Source organism: Apis cerana, linkage group LG13 (assembly GCF_029169275.1).
Source record: "Apis cerana isolate GH-2021 linkage group LG13, AcerK_1.0, whole genome shotgun sequence".
NCBI classification, from domain to species: Eukaryota; Metazoa; Arthropoda; class Insecta; order Hymenoptera; family Apidae; genus Apis; species Apis cerana.
The window spans coordinates 8,514,903-8,539,988 of NC_083864.1; the positions used below are offsets into that span (position 1 = coordinate 8,514,903).

The 25,086-nt window shown below is 40.3% G+C and overlaps 1 protein-coding gene across 10 annotated transcripts in view; it reads right to left on the reverse strand.

Moving 5' to 3' along the window:
- Positions 1 to 25,086, reverse strand: part of LOC108004018 (uncharacterized) — a 340,152-nt gene that overhangs the window by 159,441 nt on the left and 155,625 nt on the right. For 4 of the 10 annotated variants that reach the window (XR_009832503.1, XR_009832506.1, XR_009832505.1 and 1 more), the window contains exon 1: positions 12,656 to 13,228. The exons of 5 other annotated variants lie outside the window; for them this stretch is intronic. Coding sequence is in view for 2 of the 5 variants with exons in the window: in XM_062084171.1 (XP_061940155.1) it covers positions 12,656 to 12,953 (298 nt within the window). In the remaining 3 variants the exon portion in view is untranslated. Of the gene's footprint in view, positions 1 to 12,655; positions 13,229 to 25,086 lie in introns of those variants that run through there. One more of the 10 variants, XM_062084170.1, reaches the window with a different exon arrangement.

Consider the following 25,086-nt stretch of genomic DNA (forward strand, 5'->3'; position numbering starts at 1 on the left):
ATGCTGGTTTATAATCGTCGAAAAATTTGAACATTTATACGATTCATACGATTGCTCGAAATTCGAAAAAGCGTGGAAATTAAATTTTGAAAATCACGAAAGAAAATAAATTATCTTATCTTATTTCTCTTGAGAAAATTGAGAAATCTTGAGAAATCAAATATTAAAACATCAATTTAACTTTGTTAACAAAATTCTTCCATTTCACGCGTCTAAATCTAAATCTAAATCAAATACAAAACAATTCCACGCTTTCGAAACGATTACTTATTCTCTCAATCACGCTACTCCAAAACGCTCTTCTACCTTCAACTCTTCAAAAATCATCAATCTTCACGAACCCCTCTAACCCATTTCTGTTCCATAGTCTCGGCAAAAACTACTCGTAACTCGAGAACAAGACCAAAAATCCTTGCACGAAGTTTCTGCCAACCTCTCTCCCCATTCCCCTCCACCCTTTTTTTCCTCCCTTCCTCCCATATCCCATCAGCGACCGACTCTCTTCCCCGAATGTTTAAGGAACACCCTGTATTTAAAGTTTGCACGGTCGGTCGCGCGAGCGAGCACGCCTTTATTATGGGGGGAGGGGGCAGGGGAACTAAAAAATCGCGGAAGTTTCAGAGTGCATGCCGGGATAATCGATGCCACCTGTTCGTTTTGCCGCTTCTTCGTTTTGAAGAAAAGCCAACCGGTCGAGAAACGTGAGGGGGGAGGGGAAGGGGAGAAAGGAAAAGGGAACGGGCTATCCTTCTTCGTTTCGCGAATATTCGATGGCGAACGAGTATTATTAAGAATCGGATCGTAAAAAAAATCTTTACTCGACTCGCCACCTTTGATCGCGCAATCGCGTAAAACCGATTAGATGGAAAGTTTGAGGAGAAGTTTGAGGGAGAATGATTTTAAAGAGGGTTGGTGAGGATGGAGTCAAGAGATTGTTAAAACGATAAGGGTAAGATAATGAAATGGCTGGTTTCCGTGGATAATTTTGATGAATGTTATTCGATTAATTATATTATGTTGGTTTTTTTTTGGCTTGAATTATACAAAATTTGATGTATATACGTTTCAATGTATTTTTGTTTGAGAAATTTTTTTATTTCTTTAGCTGGAATTATTGATTCGTTCTTGGAATTATTATTATTTTTTATTATTAATTAAACGAATATAATAACTTTTTGAATAAGCATAAACAAAAATTTCTCTTCCAAATTTTTTATAAATTTTCACGTGATAGAGGAAAAAGATAAAAATCTTGGATTTTTCTCTAAATAATTAAATTTGAAAAATTCTTTTTCCTCAAAATCGTATATCCAGACAAAATTTAACGAAGTAACAAAAGTCAGTTCGAAATAATAATTCTGAATGAAAAATTCTACCACTATCATATTATCTTAAAAAAATCTGATATCTAAAAAAAAAAAAATCCTTTCCAAAAAAATTTATCAAACAGTATTCTCGCAATTAAAAAGAAGAAGACGTAGGGAACGCGTTATTCGGTAGAGAGAGGAAGCTCCGAGTCGCTTTAATAACACTGGTAAAGGGAAGGAGAATAAAACAGAGGAACCCGTTTCGTGGATCTCGATCCCGGGGAGACCACCTGTAGGCTCAACACCAGCGGGGCAAACCGCTAGCAAACCGCAAGACGCGATAATTACGCCGGAGGCCTAAAAGTAAAGGCCCGTTTCAACGGATGAACGGAAAAGGAACGAGCGAAAAAAAACCAGAGAGAGGGAAAGAGAAAGAGAGAGAAACATACGCGAAGAATATACATAGAAGAAAAGGAGAAAAATTGCGGGAAGAAAGAGGAGAAAAAAGAGAAGAGAGAGGTAAATCGAAACAAAATAGTGAAGCATGAAAAAAAAAAGAAAAACAAGTAAAAGCGTACAAGTTGCGCGAAACTGTTATGGAAGAAGATGCAGAAAAATGAAATAATGAAACAACGTAAAGAAAAACATGCTGGATCGAAAAAAGAAGGAAAATGAAGAAATAATTGTGCGTAATCGAAGAACGAGCTACAAAAAAAAAGAAAAAAATGATGAAATATTCCCAAAGGATTATCTTACTGGTTCTATCACACGAGAAAAGGATAAAATTTTGTCAAAGAGGAAAGGAAGAAGAAAAGAGAAGCAAACAAAGTAGTTATGAAGCTACGTAAAAAAGCATTTAAGAAGTTGCGCGAAACGAAGAAGTAGCGAGGCAACGAAGGAAAGGATGTTGGAAGGAAAGGGGGAAAGAAGCGAAGAAACAGTGGGATAACGAAGAGGAGAAGAAGAAACGAAGCAAGAGTTGCGGCCACGGGTGCACCAAGCGTGACAGTGGGTGCACCCAGCACCTGCCCATTCTTGGAGAGCTCTGCCGCGCTGTGATTTATGGAAACAAAGAGCGGATGGAGAGGGATACACGGTCCAGCCAGCTTCCCTGGCGTTGAGTTTCGAATATTGGAAGACGGAGGAGGGATCGTTTTGAAGGATTTGGGAGAATATTTGAGAAATGAAAGATGATTTTTCTTTTTTCAAAGAATCGTAGGTTTCTTATTATCATTATTATTACAGTAATCCAATTGTAGATGCATCTTCTACAATGCATATTTCATAAAATTTCATAAAAGTATTAAAAATAAAGAGAAATAATTTAATAATGTTCGAATCTAAAACATTCTAAGAGTTTATTTTTAGAACAGACATTTCCTAATCCTTTAATCTCTTTCGATCGACTTTACACGCACAACGTGTATCATCAAAGCGCAACGAAACCATTAAAGGAAGTGTGGGGAAATTCGAAAAAAATTCAGGAAGCTTCGCGCAATAAAACAGCCCTCCCATTACAATCCCTGTTCGAGGCTATTACGATACGAGGCACACTATCCACAGAACGTAAAAATAATCCTGTGGAAGAGACGCGTAAAAATACGCCATATATGACGCCGCAACAACTACCTTGTATAATTTATGTCCAATCTCCATGATCCTCCTTCAAGATTTTTAAAAATACCAATACGATCATATTTATGCATAAAATTTATATACTTTCAAACATTAAAAGGTAATGTATGCGCTATATATATATATTCAAGAAAAGTTTGAAAATTCATACTCTTCGACGCTTACATATACCTGATCACAATGTACAATTTATAAGCGTAATTATTTTGATAATAAGTAAAACGATTCTTTTCGCATATTTTATTTCTTTTTATGTTTTCCTTTCTTAATTAGAAAGTAACAGGATTTCTTGATTATTTCGTTTGAAATTTATTTTACTCCTATACGATTTTCCCTGTTTTCGAATTTTATTTATTGTTTATTATATTTATTATTATAATAAATAATTTCTTACTGAATAATTAAAAATGCAAAAAAAAAACCAATTACATAAAACCAATAATAAAAATAAATTTCCAAACAAATCTCGAACAAAATTCAACTTAAACCTTTAAACCTTCTTATACTCAAAAATTAAGAAAAAAAAAAAGAAAAGGAAAAGCTTTAAATCGCATCCCTTACTTTCTCATATTTCCACCGATAGAATAATCGCGCAAAGATATATTTCAATTTCCCTTGAAAGAATCGTTTCATTCCGTTTACATGGACCCACTTCCTCTCCATCCCCGATTCCCAAATATGATTTACGAAGGAATAAATCAAGGCCAACGATTGCCGGTTAATTCGCGTGGACGCGATCGACGATACACGGAATCGCTGCCGATTCAAACCCCTCCCCCTTTCTTTTTTAATCGGCCAACATCCCCCCGATGTAATAACCGTTAATAAGCGCCTTTGCCGCCGTTAAGTACCGGCGCGTGGGCGAGATCATCCGGGGAAACTTGCAACGGCCCACGGCAGGTCGTTTCGTTGGTGTTGTTGCGTTCGCCTGTTTTTTCGGCCAGCTGGCGCACACAGGCCTTGCCGCAGATTTACGGGCTACTCCGATCGAACAGGTAGAGAGCGGGAAGCGGGTTGTTTCGATAAATAACGATTCGTCGCGGGAATAACGACGAGTCAATGTTGAGAATTTTTAAATAGTACGACATATTGGACGTACGATACGATTCCGAGTGGATGGAAATTTAATCGACTTTCGAGATGAAAGTTTAAGTTCGACTTATTTTCGATCGTAGGGGAACCGTGATATTTCCAACCCTACGATCCTTCCATCGGTTAATCCTTCCTCGTGCTATAACTATTTTATTTCGATTAAAAATTAATGGAATAAATCGATTGAAATGAAACAGTAAAATTGAAGAAACAGATTTATACCAGTAGCTATAAATATCTATATCTAAAGAACATGGATTTAAAAACCTAAGCTAATCTCGTAGCATAAAAAAATAAATCAAATTCCACGATAAAAACCGATAAAAATAAATATCAAGCGTTGCATAAAAAAACACGACGTCTGCCCTTACGGATTAATCTCCTCTCCCATTCACCCGAGCGATTGAACCACGTCCAACTGGAACATATCTATCCTCCCTCCCACCCGTCACAATCGTAGCAGTCCACGCACGAGACAACGTACGTGTCACGAGGTCCTTGGATCCCGGGGGCACGCCCACACGTAAAGTTCGAAAACATTAGCGGTGGAACTGGACCGGTGGAGCCGTAAAATGTTACGCAGCTTCGTCTTCCTCATCCTCTCTCCTTCTCCACCTTCCACGCCCCCCCTCCCCCCGGTATACACACGGAGCGGTCGTCCGTGTGCACGTGGACGACGTCGTGACGCTCCAGGGCTATCGTCACGGCTCTCGTTCCTCCCCTTCCTCCGCCACGCTCGATCCACGCTCGTTTCTCTTCTCGAGAGCACCGCGTACTTCCTCGGTACTTACGACCATCCCCGAGTAGTTTTATTCTGTCTGGCCGCGTGGGCGGGAGCGGAGAGAACTTAGGGGCCATCTCCATTTGCCGATTACTCTGCCTCCTTCTCTCCTTCTCTCCTTCTCCGCCTCGCTCTCTCTTTCTCCTCCTCGTCGATGTACCTCTGTCTCGTTCACGCAAGAGTGCTACTCGTCCTCGTTTCGCTCGTCTCGCTCTTTCTCTCGATAGTGGCCTCGTCTCTGTCGCCGATTCGATATCGCAAACTCGCTTCCGGTACGCTGTCGAGAGGTTCCGTGTCGAAACGGTGAAACTCGCGAGATTGAAGGTTTCGTTGCGTTTCGGGGCGAAAGTCGGATCGAAAATCTTGGTTGAAATGAAGATTGCGCGCCCCATGGATGGGAAACACACCCCTCGATTTTCGTGTTTCTTTTTTTGAGACGGATGATCTTCGTCTCTGTTTAAAGTTTATTGGGAAAGGTGAAATTGAATTTTTTGAGAACTTCAGATTAAGGGGATTGAAAGAGAGTGTTGAATCGATACACGATTCGTGGATATGGAAAGGATACTTGTCACTCCTCCAACTCGATTTAAATTTCGAGATTATACATTATCGAATACTTTGTCGCGATTAATCGCTCGTAGGCAAACTGGGGGATTGTTTGTGTCCAGGAATAATTTATTTAGTACTCTCGATAAAAGAAAAATTGTTGGAATATTTGTTTAACGTCGCGGTGCGTGTTATGTTTCATGCGTGGAACGATAAAACAAAATTTTTTCTTTTTTTTTCCTTTCAATTTCTTTATGCAAACGAGACCTCCCACTCTACTACTACGGATATACGAGTTTTTCACCGATTACCGTTTTCTTTCGCAACCAATCGTAAAATCTCGAACGTGCAATTTTTCATAAATCTTCGACTCTTATCGATCCACGGGATACTCGTTTCGTATCAGCAACACATTCATTTAACATTTTCCAAAGCGAAACTCGAACACTGTCCCGCGGAACTTACTGCTCCATAATCCTGTTTCACGTTTGCCGTATTATTTTACAACCGATGAAAACGAATTTATGCGGTCGCGCCGTCGTTTCAGTTTCTCTCGCGCGATCGCGAAAAAAGAAAAGGCTATTTTAAAATTATCCCACGAGCTCCGAAAATAGAACAGACGCGCGTTAAAAAAAGAAAAGTTACCAATTATTTTTGTAATTCCATCAAATCAGCACGATATTTCATTTCAAAGGGATTTCCACGATTGTCCTGTATAACACAAAATTCGATTCAATTATCTCGCTTTAATCCACCGTACGAAATACGAAATACGAGTTGTAATGCAAGGGAATCGGCGACAAGTGTACTATAAAAAATTAAAAATTCGCAAACTCGATCAATTTCCGAATCGTTGAAAGAAAAACGCAGCTGCGCCTCGAAAGCAAAAAGGAAATCACACCTTGTGACGGTAATGTGGCATCATACATTCTGACAAACGCTCTCGGGGCCGCGTCAGTCGGCCAGATGAAACAGTGGTTTTATGGTTAATGCAGGCCACGCGTGTCTTATATCATAATAATGCAACGCAACGAGTCTTCGAAGCGCGGTTCGCCGCGTTTCCACTCCAGGTCTTGTCTTGACACGCATGCGCACGCGAGACGAGATCACGGTCCGTGGAGAATTCTTAGATGAGATCATTTTCTTTCCACGGGATGCAATCAGACTTTCCTCTTTAATGCGGCCGATCCCCCCCTTCTTAGACCGGCTTTCACGCTTTTCTGATCGACCGATCAACGAGACAAGGATGAAAATTTGCGAAGGAGAATGTTTGGAGGTTAGGAATATAAGCGAGACGCTCTCTATAAATTCTCGAACACGGATGAAGTAAATTTGATGTGATTGTCAGGGAATTTTTGGAAATTAAGTCAAGTTTTTATAATATCATTTTGCGATGCGAGTGATATTCCGAATTACAAAGAGAATTTAAAGGTTAGGAAGTGTTAGATGGCATCTATGACTATTATGGAAATTAAGAGACGATCGATTCACCCGTTTTATTAGAATATTGATTGAAGTATTTTATGATAACAATGAAAGAAAATAACTATAACGAATAGTAGCGAATTTAAAATTCTAAAGCCTGACTAATTTTATATTTTGATAATATCAATATCTTGATACGTCATATATATCAACCTGCTTCATAAGAATAACTCGACAATAAATTTAATTTATTCTCTGACCGTTTCTTCGCATTGAATTCGAGGATTGAATCTAATTCCGCCCCACCCCGAAAAACGAGCTCCTCCCTGTCTTCAAACACTCAAGAACCAAGAAAGTTCAAGTTCAACGTTTTAAGGGCTCGTTTAACGTTCCCCACGATTCTCTCACGACCTCTCTCCGTTCCAACGCGCTCGGTTATTTTTTTGTCGCTCGGTTCCGGACAGACAAAGGCAGCTCGACGACCGTGGAGAAAAAGAGAGATAGGAGGAGTTTTACTCGCGTGGGCCCCGAGGCGAGGCGGTTTTTGGCCACGAAGCGGAGGTAACCGGAGTGTGCCCCCATGGAGGCTTCAAGGGCCACCTGCCCTACCAGAGACCCCCTCCCCTTCCCCCCTCCTCCCTCCCTTTTACGTCCACTTTATTAGCTATTATTATACGCGTGCTTTGGCTCCGGTTTCTCGCTCTCTTCCCCTCTCTCTGTCCACCGTTCCTGTCCCCGCCCTCGCGCCTGTTTAGAAATATTTCACCTCTTGCCCTAGCTCGGCGAGCAACGAGTTCGTTAATCCTACCGACGCGTAGCCTAAACAACGCGGACCCACGAAACCTTAGGAGGAGGAATCGTTTGTGTGTCCTCGTGATCTCTGTTTTCGGAATGGAGGCACGTTACTTTGCGCTTCAGTTATCCAACCGTGGATTTACATAGTGGCCTTTGACGAGAGAGAATTGTGGAATTGGAGAATTGTGATATTTAATATGGGTATGGAGATTCTAATTTGGACGATGGTTGCTTGAAAGAACCGAATATATATACGAAGAATGTATTTTAGAGGAGAATAAAATATACGCTTTGGAACTGGTACGAAAATTGTAATTTTTTAAATTTATTTAGGAAGGAAGAAATCTATTTCAGGATTACAGAAATTTTCGTGTATCGAGAATATAAAATATGAAAGAAGATTTTGAAAAGAAGATCTTTATCATATAACGATAATAATAAAAATACACTATACAAATTATTCTATTCTCGAACAAGCATCAAAATCACGAGAAAAAGAAGGAAAAATTCTCCAAACTCTATCTAGATTTCAATCACGAAAAAAAAAAAAGAAAAGAAAAAGTGCTTACAAGATTCCAAAGTTAATTCCAGTTCAACAAGTTCAACCTTCCGTCTCCACTGTTATCGACACTGGCTGCTAATAAATAAACGATCGATCTAAATTACATAATTAACTTCGATTCAAATCCGATACCAGTCCTCCTTCGTGGAAAATTCAAAACCGTTCCACCGATATAAATTTCGAATCTTGGGCGAAAGGCGAAGAATGTTCATGAAATAATAATGGCGGACGGAGTGACCTAAGGTCATTTATCTCTCCCTTCATCCGGTAGCAACGTATATACATCGGCCGCGAACCGGATTAATCGATTATTCAAGACAATCTCGTTCAGGGTTCACCGGACCATAGAACACTAGATAGAAATCTCGAGCACGGTCTCTATATATAAGCTGGATCCTGGATCCTCGATGATGAGGTTTCACGGGCAATTATGTTCGACATGATTGCCCACGATCCTCTTCAAATACGTTTCTAACGTTTTCCAGGCCCGATCACGAACTACCTGATCAGACTTTGTCTTATGAAACTAAATATCGCTCAAGAGGGGCAAGTGGAGATCGGACAAGACTGGTCCTATAAGATGGATATAAAGGTCTTAATTAACGGGTAGAAATGGTTCTCTTTGTTCGAGTCGAGCTGGTCTCGATATTGGGAAGAATAGAGAGGTTAATTGGTGGATATGGATACTGCTTTGCACTGATACTTTCCACTTTCCCGCTGGGTAAACAGGAAGGTTTTTAATGAAATATCGTCACAGGGTGAGGGTGGCCTGGCTTCGTGTCGATCAGCGATGGGGAAGATTTAATAGTTGAAGTTAGTCGAATAAAGTTACTTCGATAATTTGTTGTTCGAAGTATAATAATAATCGCAAATAACTGGGGGTGGCAAAGGACCGAGGTTATACGAAAAGTGGATCAATTGTAATAGGTAGGAATAAATATGTTATTCGAGCATTTTAATTAATAATTAGTTGAAGTAACTTTATTCGAAATTTTTCAACGTGTTAATACTCTGGTATCGATTAATATTATGATTTTTATTACGGAGAGATAATATCGTTCGAGGAAGTGGAAAGTAAATTCGACGAAATTTCGTTATCCTTGATTGACAGAAGGTTGAGAAGAAATTAATAGCTTTGTGTTCGTGTAATAATTATCGTAATTATTTTGAAAATTAATAAAGAACCACCGAAATCCACGAATTATTATAAAAGACAGTAATAATTAAATTTCTTGTGATAAGTAAAAAATAAATTAAAGATGATTGAGTTTTAGAAAATTTAGAAAAATCATTCGTAAATTTTTCTTTCATTTTCCATTCGAGAAGGAATATTTTAAAAATTTCTCAAAATCAAATTCAAGAGGGATCCAATTTCAAATTTTTTCCCTTTCCCAAATTTTCCCAAATTTCGCTCTTATCGAATTTCTTCGTGGAAAAATATTGTTACGATATCATCAGTGGCACCGGCGCCAAAGTAATAAACAGCAATCGACTATCGGTGAACGCGAAGGCGTGCAATTTGTCGCGGCTATCTGCTCGAACTCGGCCCCCGTACACAGTGTAATCAATATTGGCAGCGACCACTCTTTGATAAGGTTGTTGGTTAACCTACCAAGTGGCCCCCACTACTTCCTCCGTCGAAGAAAGTGTAACGAAATGGAGTAGGTACGCTCGATAACACGGTGCCTTTAAAAGGTCCAAAGTTCTCTCCATCGTGTCTTAAAAATGGCGATCTTCTTTTGATGGTCGCGGATGAACGATCACGAGCATCGAAACTTCGTTTTCCTTTTCGAAACGACGGTTACGGATCAATGATTTTACGCGTGTATTTAGACGTTATATTCGATGTTCGAATTTTCGAGACCGATGATTTGTAATCGTGGCCAGAAAATATTACGTATTGTTGAAAATAATTAATATTTTTCTTAAGAAGCCTACGTAGAATCAATAATATCGGTGTCTCGAGGAAATTGAAAATATTAAAAATATCGCAATAAGATTATCGATATTTTTTTAACGATATTATTGTTAATATTATTGACTCATAAGCGGACTCCTTAAGAGCAAAGAAGAATTGATTGAAAATTGAAACGAAAGAACACTCCTGAGCCTAAATACAATAAGTAAGATCGCTACTCTAATTTAATTTATAAATTCTTTAATTTTTTAAAAATTGCAATTCTGTAAAATATTTTACACTTTTCGATAAAGTTTGAAGGCTGCTCGACACGCAGCAATAATCTAACATCATTTTATCGAAGAAAAGAAAAAGAAAAAAAAGAAAAAAGAGAGAATTCGCAACAGAATCGCAGAAACACCGGTGGAAAATGAATTTGGCTCGTAAGTGCTACACGGATCTGAAAATATCAGGCGCTAGATTCTCGCGTGCCGGCAACAATGCCGCGATAAACTCGCGGGAACGCTTTAAAAATATCCATTGCATCGCGAATATTTTCACGTAGCGCGGCTCCGATTTCTCGTGCCTAAAAACGAGCCAACGTTCCCTTATAAATAAGATAAAATGAAATGATGAAAAAAAAAAAGAAGAAAAAAAAAAGGAAAGAGAAGAAAGAAAGGAAAAAAGCGAGAGCGATTTATCGCGAGAGGCGCCATATCGGCGTACAAAAGAAGAAAGGGAATTGGTGAAATTTTTAGCCCAAGGTACCCCATGGCCCCGCGCATATTTTGCATATCCCACTTTTCAAAGCAAACGCGACTCGACCGACTTCCCTGACCAACAGCGCACGCGCGTGCCTGCCACGTCGTTCGACCCCAACAAGGGAAGAAAAAAAAAATAAAAAATAAAAAGAAAGAGGAGCGAAAGAAGAGAAATGGGGAAAGAAGGATTTGAAAAGAAGAACCTGATAATCGGAAATTTATTGATCGTTCCAGATGTTCGACGCGTTTTCGCTCATTTAAATTACATTGCTTACGACGAGCAGTAAATTTGCCGATTAACCCGCTACGTTTTTATTCTTCGTTTCTTTTTTTCTTTAATCTTTACGATAATTTCAATTTTTACTTCGATAAATACAAAAAATATAAATACTCGAACACGAGGCCACCTTGGAACCTAGCTGGAACATATCCAATCTCTCGTGATCTCTCCACCACTCTTTAAAATCCTTACGCAACGATTCCAATACTTTCCAATTCATTGGAATATAATAACCATCACTCGTTCGAATTTATTAACTAAGTTTTTACGCCTTGCGTATCCTGCCTTGGCGCTTTGAAAACGAAGAAACGTTCGCGAAATTCCTCTCGTCACGTCGAGAAAGAACGGATCGATAATCGTGAAAGGAGGGAGAAGTAGCTTTTTTTTTAATCTCCTTACCCACGATGAGCCTTTCTCGTGGAACGAGAGCGAAGTGGACCCAGTTTTCAGAGGCGTGGCGCCTCCGACCCGGGTCGAGATATTTCATTTACGGTCACGCGGCCATGCGGGCCACGCGAAATCGCCTCCCCCGCCGATATATCGCGGCTAGATCTCGGCCTCTCGCGACGTGCCTCGGCTCGATTCCGGCCTTTATATGGATACGAACGCGTGGATTCTCGGCCTCTTATGAACGCCAACAACGATTCGAACGCGGAATCGAACCAGGAATTTCTACGTGTTGCAAATTGAAATTTGAGAATTGTTTCGTAGGTTGTTTGATAGGTTTATGGTGTGCGATGGTCGTAGCATTGATTAGATCGTCTTGCTCGTGGGAAATTTGCTCGAGTATTCTTAAGATGTGAGCGTGATATATTTGTAGGCGTGTAAATTGATATTCGTCCGTTATTAAATTGGAAAATTTATAGTAATGGTAATGATAGTATTAATTAGATTGTAAGTGTATTCGTGTGGAAAATTTGTTGAAGTACTTTCGAAATGGAGCGAGATGTGCGAATTATTTGTAAATTTTATTTCGTATTATAGATATGTATACTTGTGGAAAATTTGTTGGAATATTCTTAAACTAGAGCGAGAAATATTACATTCTAACAAATTTTATATTATATATTAATACATTACAAATACCTATATCTAACGAGAAATATTGCAGATACAGCTCTCAGTTTAAATACGAAATAAAATTTTAAATGTGTAGGATGTATACAGGTACGTATACACAAGTAAACAAATAGAAATGGAAAACAAATTTCATAGTGGACACCACTCGAATTCTCGGAAACCTCGAACGCTCGAATTCTCGGAAACCTCGATGTGTTTATGTCGCGAAATGTTTTTAAGAATTCTACGCGTCATTTTAATCTTCGTACATCGACACGCGTTAGTCATACACGTTACGTGACTCATTGCGGTTATTAATTTTATCCAAAAAGAAAAGAGTGGAAGAGAGAAAGAAAGAAAGAAAAAAAGGAACAAGAAAACTTTGATTGCTTCGCGGGCAAATCGTAATTCGCGACGTAAAAATAAAAGGGGCAATAAAAGAACTTTCTACATCTTTCCACGTATCGATCGCCGCGAAGCAATCTGAAATGGAATATCGAGGATATCGCACTCACACGAGGCTCGCTCCACATTTGGCTCGTGCTGCACATTGGGGCGTCGATGCAGATTACGAGGCAGCGGCGAGAAGGCGAACCGCTTCAATCGGAGAATGCCTAATACGGCGCACCTCCACTGCTGCATACTCGACATAATCTTAACTGACGTTAAATCGTGTCCTCCGGCGAATGTTACACTCGCGATACGCGAAAACAATGCGAAAGCAGCGTCGAGGAATTGTTTAAAAATCGAGGGGAAAAGAAAGAAGGAAAGGGGAGGGAAGATGCACTCGCGAGAGATCAATATGGCGGTCATTGGACGCGATGAGGAATGATTTCGCGACGGAAAAGGGAGGAGTTTGCACTCACTTGCACTCGCGAGACCGATACTGCGCCCGTTGGACGCGACTCGTATAAAAAAGATGGCAAAACGATCGAACGAAATAAAATTTTCGACGTGCGTATTAAAATTCGCGACGCGATAATACGTCGATCATTCCGCGACGGAAGGTCGAGACGAACTGAGCCCCATTCCATTTGTCGAAATTTATTTCCCGCAAGGGCAAGTATCTACGGTGTTTACAAAATCGAAACTATTGAACGCGTTGAATTTTGGTGGAACGGTTATTAATTAATAACATTACTTTTAAACGTGATATATATATATATATTTATAAATAATTTTTATAAATATTAATATTTATTAATTATTTAAAAATATATATATATATATATTTATATATTTATATATATATATTTATTTATTATATATATATATTTATATATATTTACAAATATATATATATTTTTGTAAATAATTTTTATAAATATTAATATTTATTAATTATTTAAAAATATATATATATATATATTTTTAATATATTATATATTATATTTTAATATATTTATATATATATATTTATTTATTATATATATATATATTTATATATATTTACAAATATATATATATTTTTGTAAATAATTTTTATAAATATTAATTATTTAAAAATAATTTTTTAATATTCGAATAAGGATATAATCTTATTTTTTATAATATTTTTATCGTTAACAATACTATAATATTTTACAATTTTTTTTTTCGATATATCAAAGAGTTTTTCTAATAAAATCAATAAATTAAATATATAAAATAATTAAAAAAAGATATGTTTCTTCAAAATCTTTATACATAAAAATAAAATAAAAATAATACTCGTATACATAACGATTAACATAATGATATGCAACCATTCAATTTAAAAGGATATTTAAAAAAAAAAAAAAAAACACTCGTTTAGCATTCGATCGGACACATCGCGTGTTAATTATCGTTCGAGCTTAAGAGCGGTCCACTGTTCTTCCGAGGGAAGAACGTTTTAAAAACGATGTTGATCGGATCGAATTCACCGAAATTCGGTATAATTTTTGCAACTGGAACTCTTATTGGGCGTGCACGCGTGACAATGGCGGCACGCTTTCGTTCCTGTTGAGCCGTTTTAAAGGAAAGAGGAAACTGCAATCTTGGTCCACGACAGGGTGCCGAGATAGAGGCAATCTGCAAACACGAATTGGCCATTTGGCGGGCGTGGCGTTGCGCATGAGCGTCGCATAATTTGCTTTTGGATTCGTGACTGCACCTTCTTTTTTCTCTCGCCACCTTCATCGTCCGCTCGAACATGTGCCATAGCCGTTTTCTTACGAATCATTATGCTTATGCGATGCGATCGCATCACGTTTCGGGAAAAAAATTTTCACTTTCATCCACAGAGACGATATCTTGAGAGATTGACGCCGCACCCAGATTTTTTTATATCGAGCTTCGCACAAGTATTAAGATTTAAAATTAATAGAATCGAATTAAAGTGTAAAAAGTTGGATAAAAATTTGAGAAACTTCATTTGGAGGGCAAAAGCAAAGAAAAAAGACCCGAAAGTTAAAAAGAAATAAATTCTCGAAAGAGAGAGATGTAAGTTATTCCGCAGGAAATCCGTTGATTGGAATTTTCACGATGGTATAAAAATTAAAAGAGAAGATAAAATCGGTATCACGTCCGTTTTAACGTTGCAACGAAATTAAAGGGACACCGGCTGCGCCTTCGGTCTAAAATTCTAAGGCTGCACACGCGCCCGCTTATGCGGTTTTGCATATAAGGGAAGGCGAAAACAGGGCCGAAGGGCCTTTTAAAACCGCTTTAACTTTTGAGGCTGGCAATTATACTGGTATTTACTGCCACGGCCTCTCCCGAAACGCCATTGTGCTCGCGCCAACATTTGCATCCCTTGTAAGCGCGACTGTCGATTGTTTTAATGGCCGCTGCCGCAGGCCTTAGCCCATAAACTTCATTGTTTAGGCACGCCTTTTTAGGCGCACAACCGCGACGTTAGAATCGCATAACGAGGGAGGATGTATAGGCGTGTGTTAAGACGCGACGACATTCCGCTTCATTGGACGCTATCTTTTTCCCTTTTCCTTTTTTTCGATTTCCACGGTGAGCGGGAGTCGAGAAGAAATTATTTATTGCAATAATTTACAAATATAGTACCGTTAAATGTATTTAAAAATATATATCTTCAAAGATAGATATTTCTTCGATTCAAAACGAGTAATCGAATCTTACTTAATTACCCGTGCACCGCATAAATCCTTGCTCCAACTTCACCCCAAACCAGCTGCGTCAAAACACCGATACCTTCGCGCCCCGGGGGAAAAAAAATTATCGGCCATCATTTGTCAAAAAAAGGAAACAAAAAGAGAGAGAAAAGAGGTTGTACGCACACAACGAACACAAACGTATCGATCCCATAAATTCTCTCGATTCACGGAACAAAATTCATGACCAACCCCTTGATCCTTCCAATTTTTCTTTTTCGATGGATCAACCGATCAACCTTGGTCCCCAGCTCCATTCCTCCGAAATGGAAATTCGAGGGTGTGTCCCGCTCGCCCAAGATAAATTCCACAACAACACAAAACGATGCTCTCGCGATGGAACAATATATAGGCCCCATTCCCGACCACCCCGCTGCGAAAACTGCCGTGACTTCGCGTGACGAATTTCCATTCGTTACCGTCGCGGCGATCATCGACGTTCCTCGCGACGACTGGCATTAATTTCCACTCCGAGCTACGTATATCGCATTAATCACGACACGCGGGTCCAAACATTATTACAAATCGCGAGGGAAAAAAGAAGAGGAAGAGGAAGAGGAAGAGAAAGAAGAAGAAGAAGAAGAAAGAAGATTCGAGGCGAGGTCTCGAGCGACGATCTCTTCGGGAACGAAGATCGAGTTCCATTCGATAATTACGGGCCGGGTGGGCCCTCTCGCGGTATCGGTCGTAAAATATCGTCCAATTATAATATTCATTTGCATCCGGTCCTTAATTAAATTACACGAGGCCGGGGTTATAGGGTGTATAGTTAGGATAGAGGCGCCAATCGTCGCCAAGAGATCACCGGTTTAAATTAAATAGAGCAATTAAAACGGGTCGGCCGACCCGTAGTGGAGGCAGAGGCCGCTAATTATCCGGAGACTCTTGAAACAGGGGTATAATCAAACCTTAGGAAGAAGGCAGCGCGACGGGGTGCCGGTAGACCCCCGTTGGGACGGCCCTGGACGAACCCGAAAACGCGTGCTGGGCCGATCGAGACCTTGGTGAAAAACGCGCGCACCACCGACTGCGATTCACCTGCCCCTCAACTTGGAAATTCGAATCCTCCTCTTCGATGAAGAGGAATCCTCGAAGGAAACCTCAAAGGCGAGAAAAATGCCACCGAAACTGACGAATCTAACGTACACAACGGACGACCCTGTCCATTTGATCGATCGCTCCGTGTTGGGAACATCGTTATCTGTCCTTTGGGGGAGGGGGAGGAGAAGACGTGGGACCGTCTTTTTATGGACGGTCGTTAAACGACGCTTTGAACCGTGATCGGTGACAGGGAGGTTAAGAGCTGAGGTGGACGAATCGCGTTTTCTCGATCGATCTCGTTTCGAGTCGAGAAAGAGTTGTTAAAAGGAATTATTTAGTATTATCGTGGACAATAAGAGGGGAAAATTTTTAATTGTTCTTGTTCGTTCCGTGTACAAAACAACCTCGAAAATATCCAAGTGATCTTTTATAGACACCGAGCCAATTAAACTCTGAACGGAAAATAAAGACACGAGAATGTAATTCGATCCAAACTCAAATCCTTTCCTTTCAAACTCTTCGAATCGAACAAAGAAAAGGAAAGAAAGAAGCAAAAATAACGAAGAAGACAAAGAAGTAACATCTCTCTTTCGATCCATCTCTCATTCTCTCTCTCTCTCCCCACTCGACGGTGTTTCAAAATCCATTCTCCAAAATTGGCGCGCGATCTGACAAAAGGAAGAGGATAAAACGATATTTCTCCTCGCAGCTCATTAACGCGAAGCTTCTTGATGAGGTGTTCTGTCCGAACACGGTGATGCATTGTCCCGAGAATTAGTTAGAGAGGACTGGCGCGCTCACGAAATCGAACGCGGTCACCCTTACGGATCTCCCCCTCTCCTTTCATTTTCTATAGAGAGGAGACGGAGCCGCAGTCGATCACTTTAATCGATTTCGCCTGGCGCAAGAACCGAACGAATCGTTAGATCGGGTTGATGAATGGCTGAATTATCGGCATGGAACCGCCAATGAATATCGTTAATGAGGGTGGCACATCTTGGGGGAGGTCGCATAAATTTATCCCTCTCCCTGTCCCCCTCCCCTTGTTCCGCCACGAAATTTAATTATTCCTTCCTCCTCTTTCTAAGCTCACTCTCTCCCTCTTTCTTTCTTCCTTTTCTTCTTTTCCACGACGCGAATGATCGATGCGTCCAGCTTCGATTCGGAAGGCCCCTCCGGCTCTTTATTCGCGCTAACGCTTTCTCTCTCCCGACCTCCTCTGCAAACTCCTCTCGCTTCTTGTTCGAGATCAGATTTAATTTACCTCTGATTGAATTGTTACGCGCGATGAGAATTTAATTGTGCGTGCTAAAGACGGAAAGGGGATGGATTGTGGGTGGTCCTCGATTTATTATCCAAATTAATTGGCGGGAATCTAGATACAACGTTTCAATTATCATACATTCGACGAATCAACAACTTGCAAAATGGAAACTAGTAAATCCAATAAGAATCCCTTTCTCCTATATTATCTCCAAAACCTCCAAACAATCCCAATTAACAATTTCTTCCCGGTTGGTCGAAAAATCGAAGCCGAGGCGTTTCCTAATTAAACCTCATTGTTCAGCGATTCCGCGCGAGACAAAGAGCGTTCGTAGCTCGAAGTGGGCCGCGTAATCGAGCGTGAAAGTAAGACAATAGGCAAAAAAAAAAAAAGGAAAAAGCGAGCCGTCGCCCTTTCGATCCCATCCGTGAAACTTGCCCTTCCCTTCTCTTCCTCCTTTCCTTTCCTTTTTCCTTTCTCGATTCGTCGGGGTGGCGGGTAACCAGAAGTTACGAGATTCGGTTAATCGGCGTTGAAATGGTATTTAACGAGGCCGATCCCGGTTAGGGAGCCGATCGTGCGTAACCGTCGAGACAATGGAAAACTGTAGAGATCGCTGAAGTCGCCTCGAGACAATGCAGCTGCCTCGAAACGCCGCGGCCAATGATGGATGAATGGCCCGGATCGCCGCTTGTTTCCAACCTTGATTTGAAGAATCGTGTAAAAAGGGAGGCGTTGCCGCGCGATTAGAAGCGAAATTGATCCCTCATCATTGCACCTGCCACGATAATCGATCGCCGATACTTTTACTGTGGAATTTGTGGCGATAAAGCGGAAGGGTGCGGCTATGCTGGTGTTAAACCATGGATGGACGTTCGAATGGATGTGACTGTTGGGGAGCGCGAGAAGAGAGAAGGTTTTGGATCTAGCTAGTAATCGCGATAAGATTTCTACCGTTCGGCAAATAAAACTCGATTAACATAAATTCGCGCAACAAAAACGTGCGGTTAATTGCGAATCACTTGGTTCAACCGCACCCCCGTATCGTAAGCACCGATAAGAAAGTATCGTAATCGCCTATTCAACCCCTAATGAGAATCCGCGTTCGAATCGGCGCGTTTGTGTGTTTCCACAAAAACCGGGTGCCCCCCTCCATTAAAAGTTGCAAACGATCCCGCTCTAATGAGATACCGAGACGTTAATGGCCGCTTTAATTGGGTTGTTAATTTTCGGAGATGAATTCATAGGGGAAAAATGCAAAAGGCTAATAGCAGCGAGTGGGAGGAGTCACGTGGATTAAATGGGCTATTTTCAGACCCTTTTGCCGCAGCCTGGAGAGAGAGAAAAAAAACAGAGAGAGAAAGAGAGAGAGAGAGGGAGATCTGGTTTTTACCTAGACGTCGAACGATCGAATATAACCCTCTCCGCTCGAACTAGGAAACTTTTTTTCCCATCTTAAACCCTTGTTCTTCATTTTTGACTATTCGACGTCTTAAAGAGGTTGATAATGTTCTATGATGGTGGTAGATTTTTTATCTTGATGAGAGGATGGCTCGATATTGGAGTAGGAAGATTGTTGTACAGTCCTCCTGTTTTTGTCCTGTTCGAGGGAAGATTGGATACTTTAGTATGCAAATTGTGATCGCGGTGTTGAATAAGTATTTGGGAATTATCTTTTTTTTAGAGGCCTCGAAATCTAACGTATTTAAATGGAAAGGATTTTTGGATTTTGTAAAATGTGTTCTCTGTTTTATTATTTTACAAAGGATGATATCATATAGAAATTGTATAAAATATAGAAATTATCGTATACAAATTTCGATGAGAATAAAAAGTTTGAACCATCGAGTTTTGTATGGGAAATAACTTTTTGATAAAGTGTGAAATTCGAAAGCGTAGATTTCACGTTAAAGGAAACGTAAAAACAGGTATATCAAGCCGTGAAATCACGATTAAGATACGGAATTTTCCGTGCACCGCCTCGAAAAATTAGGCTACGCGACGAAGAACAAAAGGAGAACTTTAAAAGAGGAGAGAAAAGACTACCGAAAAGAGCCGGGTGAAACAATGAACCGCAGAATGCTCGGAGAATCAGGTTAACAACGCTCCATTGTTGACGTTCCTTTTTTTAATTTCTTTGGTCTTAAACGCGTACTATTATGTATTATACCAATTAAATTCCCCCTTTATCTTCCCAATTATCTTTCTTAGACAGCAATTTTTTAATTACCTAAATTTATTTGCTGGTAATTATTTATCAGCTTCAATATCGGTTTCAAAAACCCATCGTTCGAAATGGCGGCGAAGGTAACAGGGAGTGGAGCTCGAGGGAAAAGGAATGTCGAAGGATGTCGTGTCTACGATGGAGCGTTTTGCGGTCACCCTGATTTCACCCTGAAATTCCTACGGCCACGACAAAGATTGAAAAAGGGGGATACCGCGGTCGTTCCACAAAATTTAACGCTAAATATTTCGTAATTAATAACGCCGCCTCGATCGGTGGGAACCGGAGGTTGCGGTTTCGTGCTTTTGCTCCGACCATCGTCCGCGAACAGTTCTATTAAAGATTTTCTTTCCGAGTCCGGGCTCGTTCGGTCGTAAAACCGCGAAAGACCTCTTTCTTTCCCCCGCTATTTCATTTCCACCCTTCTCCTCCTCCGCCCCCGCCTCCTGTCCCCTGGCCGAGAAACCGAAGAAACTTCATGCTTGCTCGAATGTGAAATCGACGATTTGGAACGTTTACGAGCCGGTCGATCGTGAACGCGTGAACCAGCGGAATCTCAACTTGTTCCAAACGGAATTGTTTTTACGCGCGTTGTGTTACAACGTGTATCGTCGAGAAACGTGCGAACAAGAAATTACTCTATTAGATTATCTCGATTTTGGGTAAATAATTTCAGGTAATTGGAACGGAAAATAAGAATTGTTAAATGTACACGTTAAATCATTATTCTTTTTTACTTAGAAAATTTTCAGTGTGTTAAATCTTTACGCATTATATTTGGAAATGATTGGAAATAATTTTCCAAAAAGCTAAATATAACTGTTTTAAATAATACATTAGATCGAATAAACTCACTTTTACAAGAATTATCATAATAAATAAATACTCAACGAATAACAACCTTCCAATTCGTCAAAATTATTTCGCGCAATTTCTTCCAAAAAAAAAAAAAGAAAATAAGGAAAGAAAGAGAGAAAAAAGAAAAGAATCTTTTCAAAAGCAGCCTCGATATCGCTCAACAGCGCATTCTACGCGATAAAATTATCACTGGACGAGTCAACGATTGCGCAACGAATCCACCTGCAATCGTAGCGCACCTTCCTTCGAACCGGCGATAAATCAAACCCACAAGCGAGCATCGTCGCGGATACCTGCAACGAATTCCCATTAAACGGCGCTGTGTTTATGGGCGTCGTCCATCGGACAATTAGCGGCAGCCATCAATGTCTTCCCTTTCGAATCGCACGGGCTGCTTTCTGTTTTTCTCTTTCCGCGAAACGCGTGAAACGCGGCGTTTCCGCTAATGGAAATTGCTGGGAATCGAGATTAATAATCAATCCTCAGAGATCCTCGTGTTTCACGCGTGTTGGATCTCTACGAGAATTATCCGCCTCGTATCATTCCAATCGACGCTTTAAACAAGCTTACTAAACCGAATCCGATCGATTTCGACGCGACTTCGAACGAGCTTCCGAACACGCGTGGGTTTCGATTTCTTCTATTTTCTATACGCGAACGCTCGACACCGCCAATTACACCCGAGATCCCCGCTGATTTCGATATTATTATTATCCGGGGCGCTTTGCTAGGAATTGGAACGCTTCACGATAGTCCGGTTTCGAGGAACCAAACATTTCTGGTTGTTCTTTTGGGGAATGATCGGGGAGATAGATCGATCGATCCAATTTGGAAGCATCGAGGCGAGAATTCTTTCGGATTATTAGGATTGGAATTTAATCTTTTTTCATAGGCTTGATTCGTTTTTTGCAGGTACGAAATATGAAGATTCTTTTAGATTCGAGATGAGTAAATTTAGAACGTATTATATAAGGGGTTTGATTAGATTAGATTCGAAGAGTGATACTCATGTTTAAAAATTTATCATATGTTTCAGACTTTTATACAGTATTCGTATTTTTAGAAATAATTGAAAATTGTTAAAAAAAAAAGAAAACAAAAAGGAGTATCAATGTAGCATCTTCCCAAAGATCGAGGACAATATCGTAAAGCAACAACTCATTATACACGCTATTACCCCGCAGATGTTATCCCTCGAGCACTTAGTATTCCGAACTTCGTCTCGAGCCTCGACGGCGATTAAAAAAATGAAAAATTGGAGGCAAATTTCGGAACTGGCATTTCCAAAGGAAGAAGGAGAAAAAGAAGAGGAACGGAGCCGCGATAAAGTCACCCCGATCATCATCAGAGAGATCAATTAATTCTTTCCCGTTACGAGGAACGGGATCGTAATCGCACCGATCCATCATATTTTCAATTGACCCACGAATTAACATGTCACTTACATGGGGAAAAGGCGAATCGAGCTCCGTTCCTCGCTCGCTGTTAACCCGTTAAGTCGTTAAATAATCAGTCGCGAGCACGCGAGAAACCAGATTGCACTCGACGTTGCGCAAGTTAACGGGCGAGTTGTTAGTCGCATTCCCTTGCGGTAGCCGTGGTGTGCACCTGCACCACACGTGCATCCATCCTATTTAACTTCGTGTTTACCTTTGTTCCGGGCAACCAACCACCGATTCCAATCCTTTCTTTCTTTTTTCTCGGGGCTCGCGCAGACGCGAAGCGTTACGCAACTCTCTACATTTTTCCTTATCTCCTCACGCCTCTTATCTTGTCTCGATAACTTCCTTCGCGACACACCCACGTCGATACATCGGGCCTGGTGATAACGGGGAAGGTCGGACACCGGATACGACGAATTTCGTCGGGGGAGAGGGGGAATGGATTGCTCGACACTTGTTCTCTCGTCTTATCTTTATTCTATCTGGGATGGAATGGATATTTGCGTATTTTCGACTGTGTATTTCTACGCGTTAGAACAGTAATTTTTTCGTCAATAAAAGTAATCTCGATAACGAAAAATTAAAACGCTCGAACTAATTTTTACGAGCTTACGAAACTCAAAAACTTTGAAAATAACGCGTTCTATTTTCTACAATTGTCAAACTCGGACTAATGCTCGAAAATGCAGTCCGATTACGGATCTGATTTGAGATAAGAAAAATCTAGCCATTTGTATATTATTCTACGCTTCGTATGATCGTAAGAGAGGAGCTTAGATGCAACAGTAATTTCTGAATAAAAATTCGTCGTTTTAATTAAAAATCGAATTCATCTCGCTCGAACTAATTTTTACGGAACTCTTAAAAACTTTGAAAATAACACTTTTTATTGCTACGACTGTCAAACTCGAACCGATACTCCAAGATTATTCAAACAAATAAATAATTGGCTTGTCGAACCATTCTGATGCAAAATTAGCGCAATTGCACGTATTTTACATAGATATAAACTCGAACGAGTGTTTCATCCAAGATCAACGCGAATAACGTACGAAAAAAAAGAAAAAAAATGCTGGAATTTCCAAAAGTTCGAATCGACGAAATTTCGGCGAGTGGAATGAAATTTTCGTGGCGCGCGAGGCGACGTTCACAGGCGACGCGGCTCGTTACCATTCGGGTTAATTGGCCGGCAGTGGTTGGGCCCGAGTGGGTGCAGCCGTGTGGTTATGCCCACACGAGCGCGCGCCGTTGACGTGGCTCGTTGTTGCGGTCGGTGTTGTTGCACTCGAACGTGGTGCAATTATTCGCCGCCAAGTTTCGCGTTCCGCTTAAGTGTCACGGTGACGCGCTCCGAGGCTATGCCCTCCAAACGCCCGACGCATTCGAGAAGGCGCGCTCGTTATCCTCGCCCTCCCCTCTCCCCTCCTTTTCGCACACCGTTTTTCGTTTCGGAGCGCGAGCGGCCGCTTCGAAAAATCGGCAGGGCGTTACACCTCGCACTCGTCCCGCTTTGCCTCCTTTGCATAACCGCACGGGGAAAACAAAGGAATCACTCGAGCTTGGCCCGAGCTCCGGCCAGTCGAAATTTTTCGGCGATCCTAACGCACCGTGACGAAAATCGGGAGGAGGAGGAAAAAAAGGAAACGGATCTGAGCCACGAATGCACCGATCCACCGAGTGATTCAGACGCTGAAGCGGCCTGATCGCCGGGGTAGATACTCGCGTGACGCGCGAATACCGGATGGAAGTTGAGCGTTCACACGTGAAATTTCAGGCAGCTTTTTTGGCTTAACGATATCTTTTTTTTTTCAGTCCTCTTTCTTCCTATTCTTTCTTTTTCTTTCCTCTTGGAGTCTCCAATCGATCGTTAACACGTTGTTTTTTTTTTTTATAGCAATTGGATTTCTCCTAGGATCTATTTTCTACGATTATACCGATGAAAGTTCGTTATTTTTACATGTTGGATAGGTTGAAAGAGTGGGAATTTTTCATGAAATCGATCGATTCGATTAAAAAAAAATTCTATAGATAAATGAAAAAGAAAAATTCCCGGTCCTATTTCTCTCTCCCTCTCTCTTCTTTATCCAAGATTACGACACGAATCCCTGTGAAAATAGTCACGTGGAGATGGAACGATCACGGTTGAGCGAAAAAATGCATCGACCACGTTCTCCACGATAGCCGGTTTCGAAGGGTCGTGGGTGCGCCATTGGGATCCGTATCGACGAGCCTGCTTCGCCTTCCGGAACCCGACGATTCGCTCGGCTGGCTCGGCTAATCGAAAAACGAGCGAGAGGCGAAAAGGACACGGAAAGGGACGAAGGAAAATCGTTTGGTATCACGAAGTGGAGAGGTCGAATAGGGTCGACTGCCACGTGCCCAAAGTGATGTGCAACGGAGCATTTCGTTATTTTCCAACCTGATCTATCCTTTTTATTTTATTATATTACCTTTCTTCGCGATTTAGAGTGTTTTTTTTTTTTTTTGATTTATAAATTTCAGTTACATTGAATTTTCGATGGATAATTTATTCGTGTAATAACAATTTTATGTTATAAATATTTTGATAATGGTTTTGAAACAAAGAGAAATGTTGATTTTGACAATGCAATGAACAAATAGATACGAGTCTTATTTGGTTGATTTTTAATCGTATATTATATATAGAATAATTCTTATTTGTTTTATACGATATTTTTTTATTCAGTTTGAACGGCATGGCGAGAAATTGTATATTTTTACATATATGAAGTTTTTGCGCGAAGAGTTCATTATGAATTCATTTTTAAATCTTATCAAGATAACTTGGATATTATGTATTAACTTGGATATATATTTAAATTATACAAAGAATTCATTAAAAAATTTTCATAAGAGTTAGATTGCTGGAACAAATAAAATAAGTAAGAATTCCAAGCTTTTTTCACTTATTTCATTCACTTAATTCATTCGTTTATATTACATTAATAGG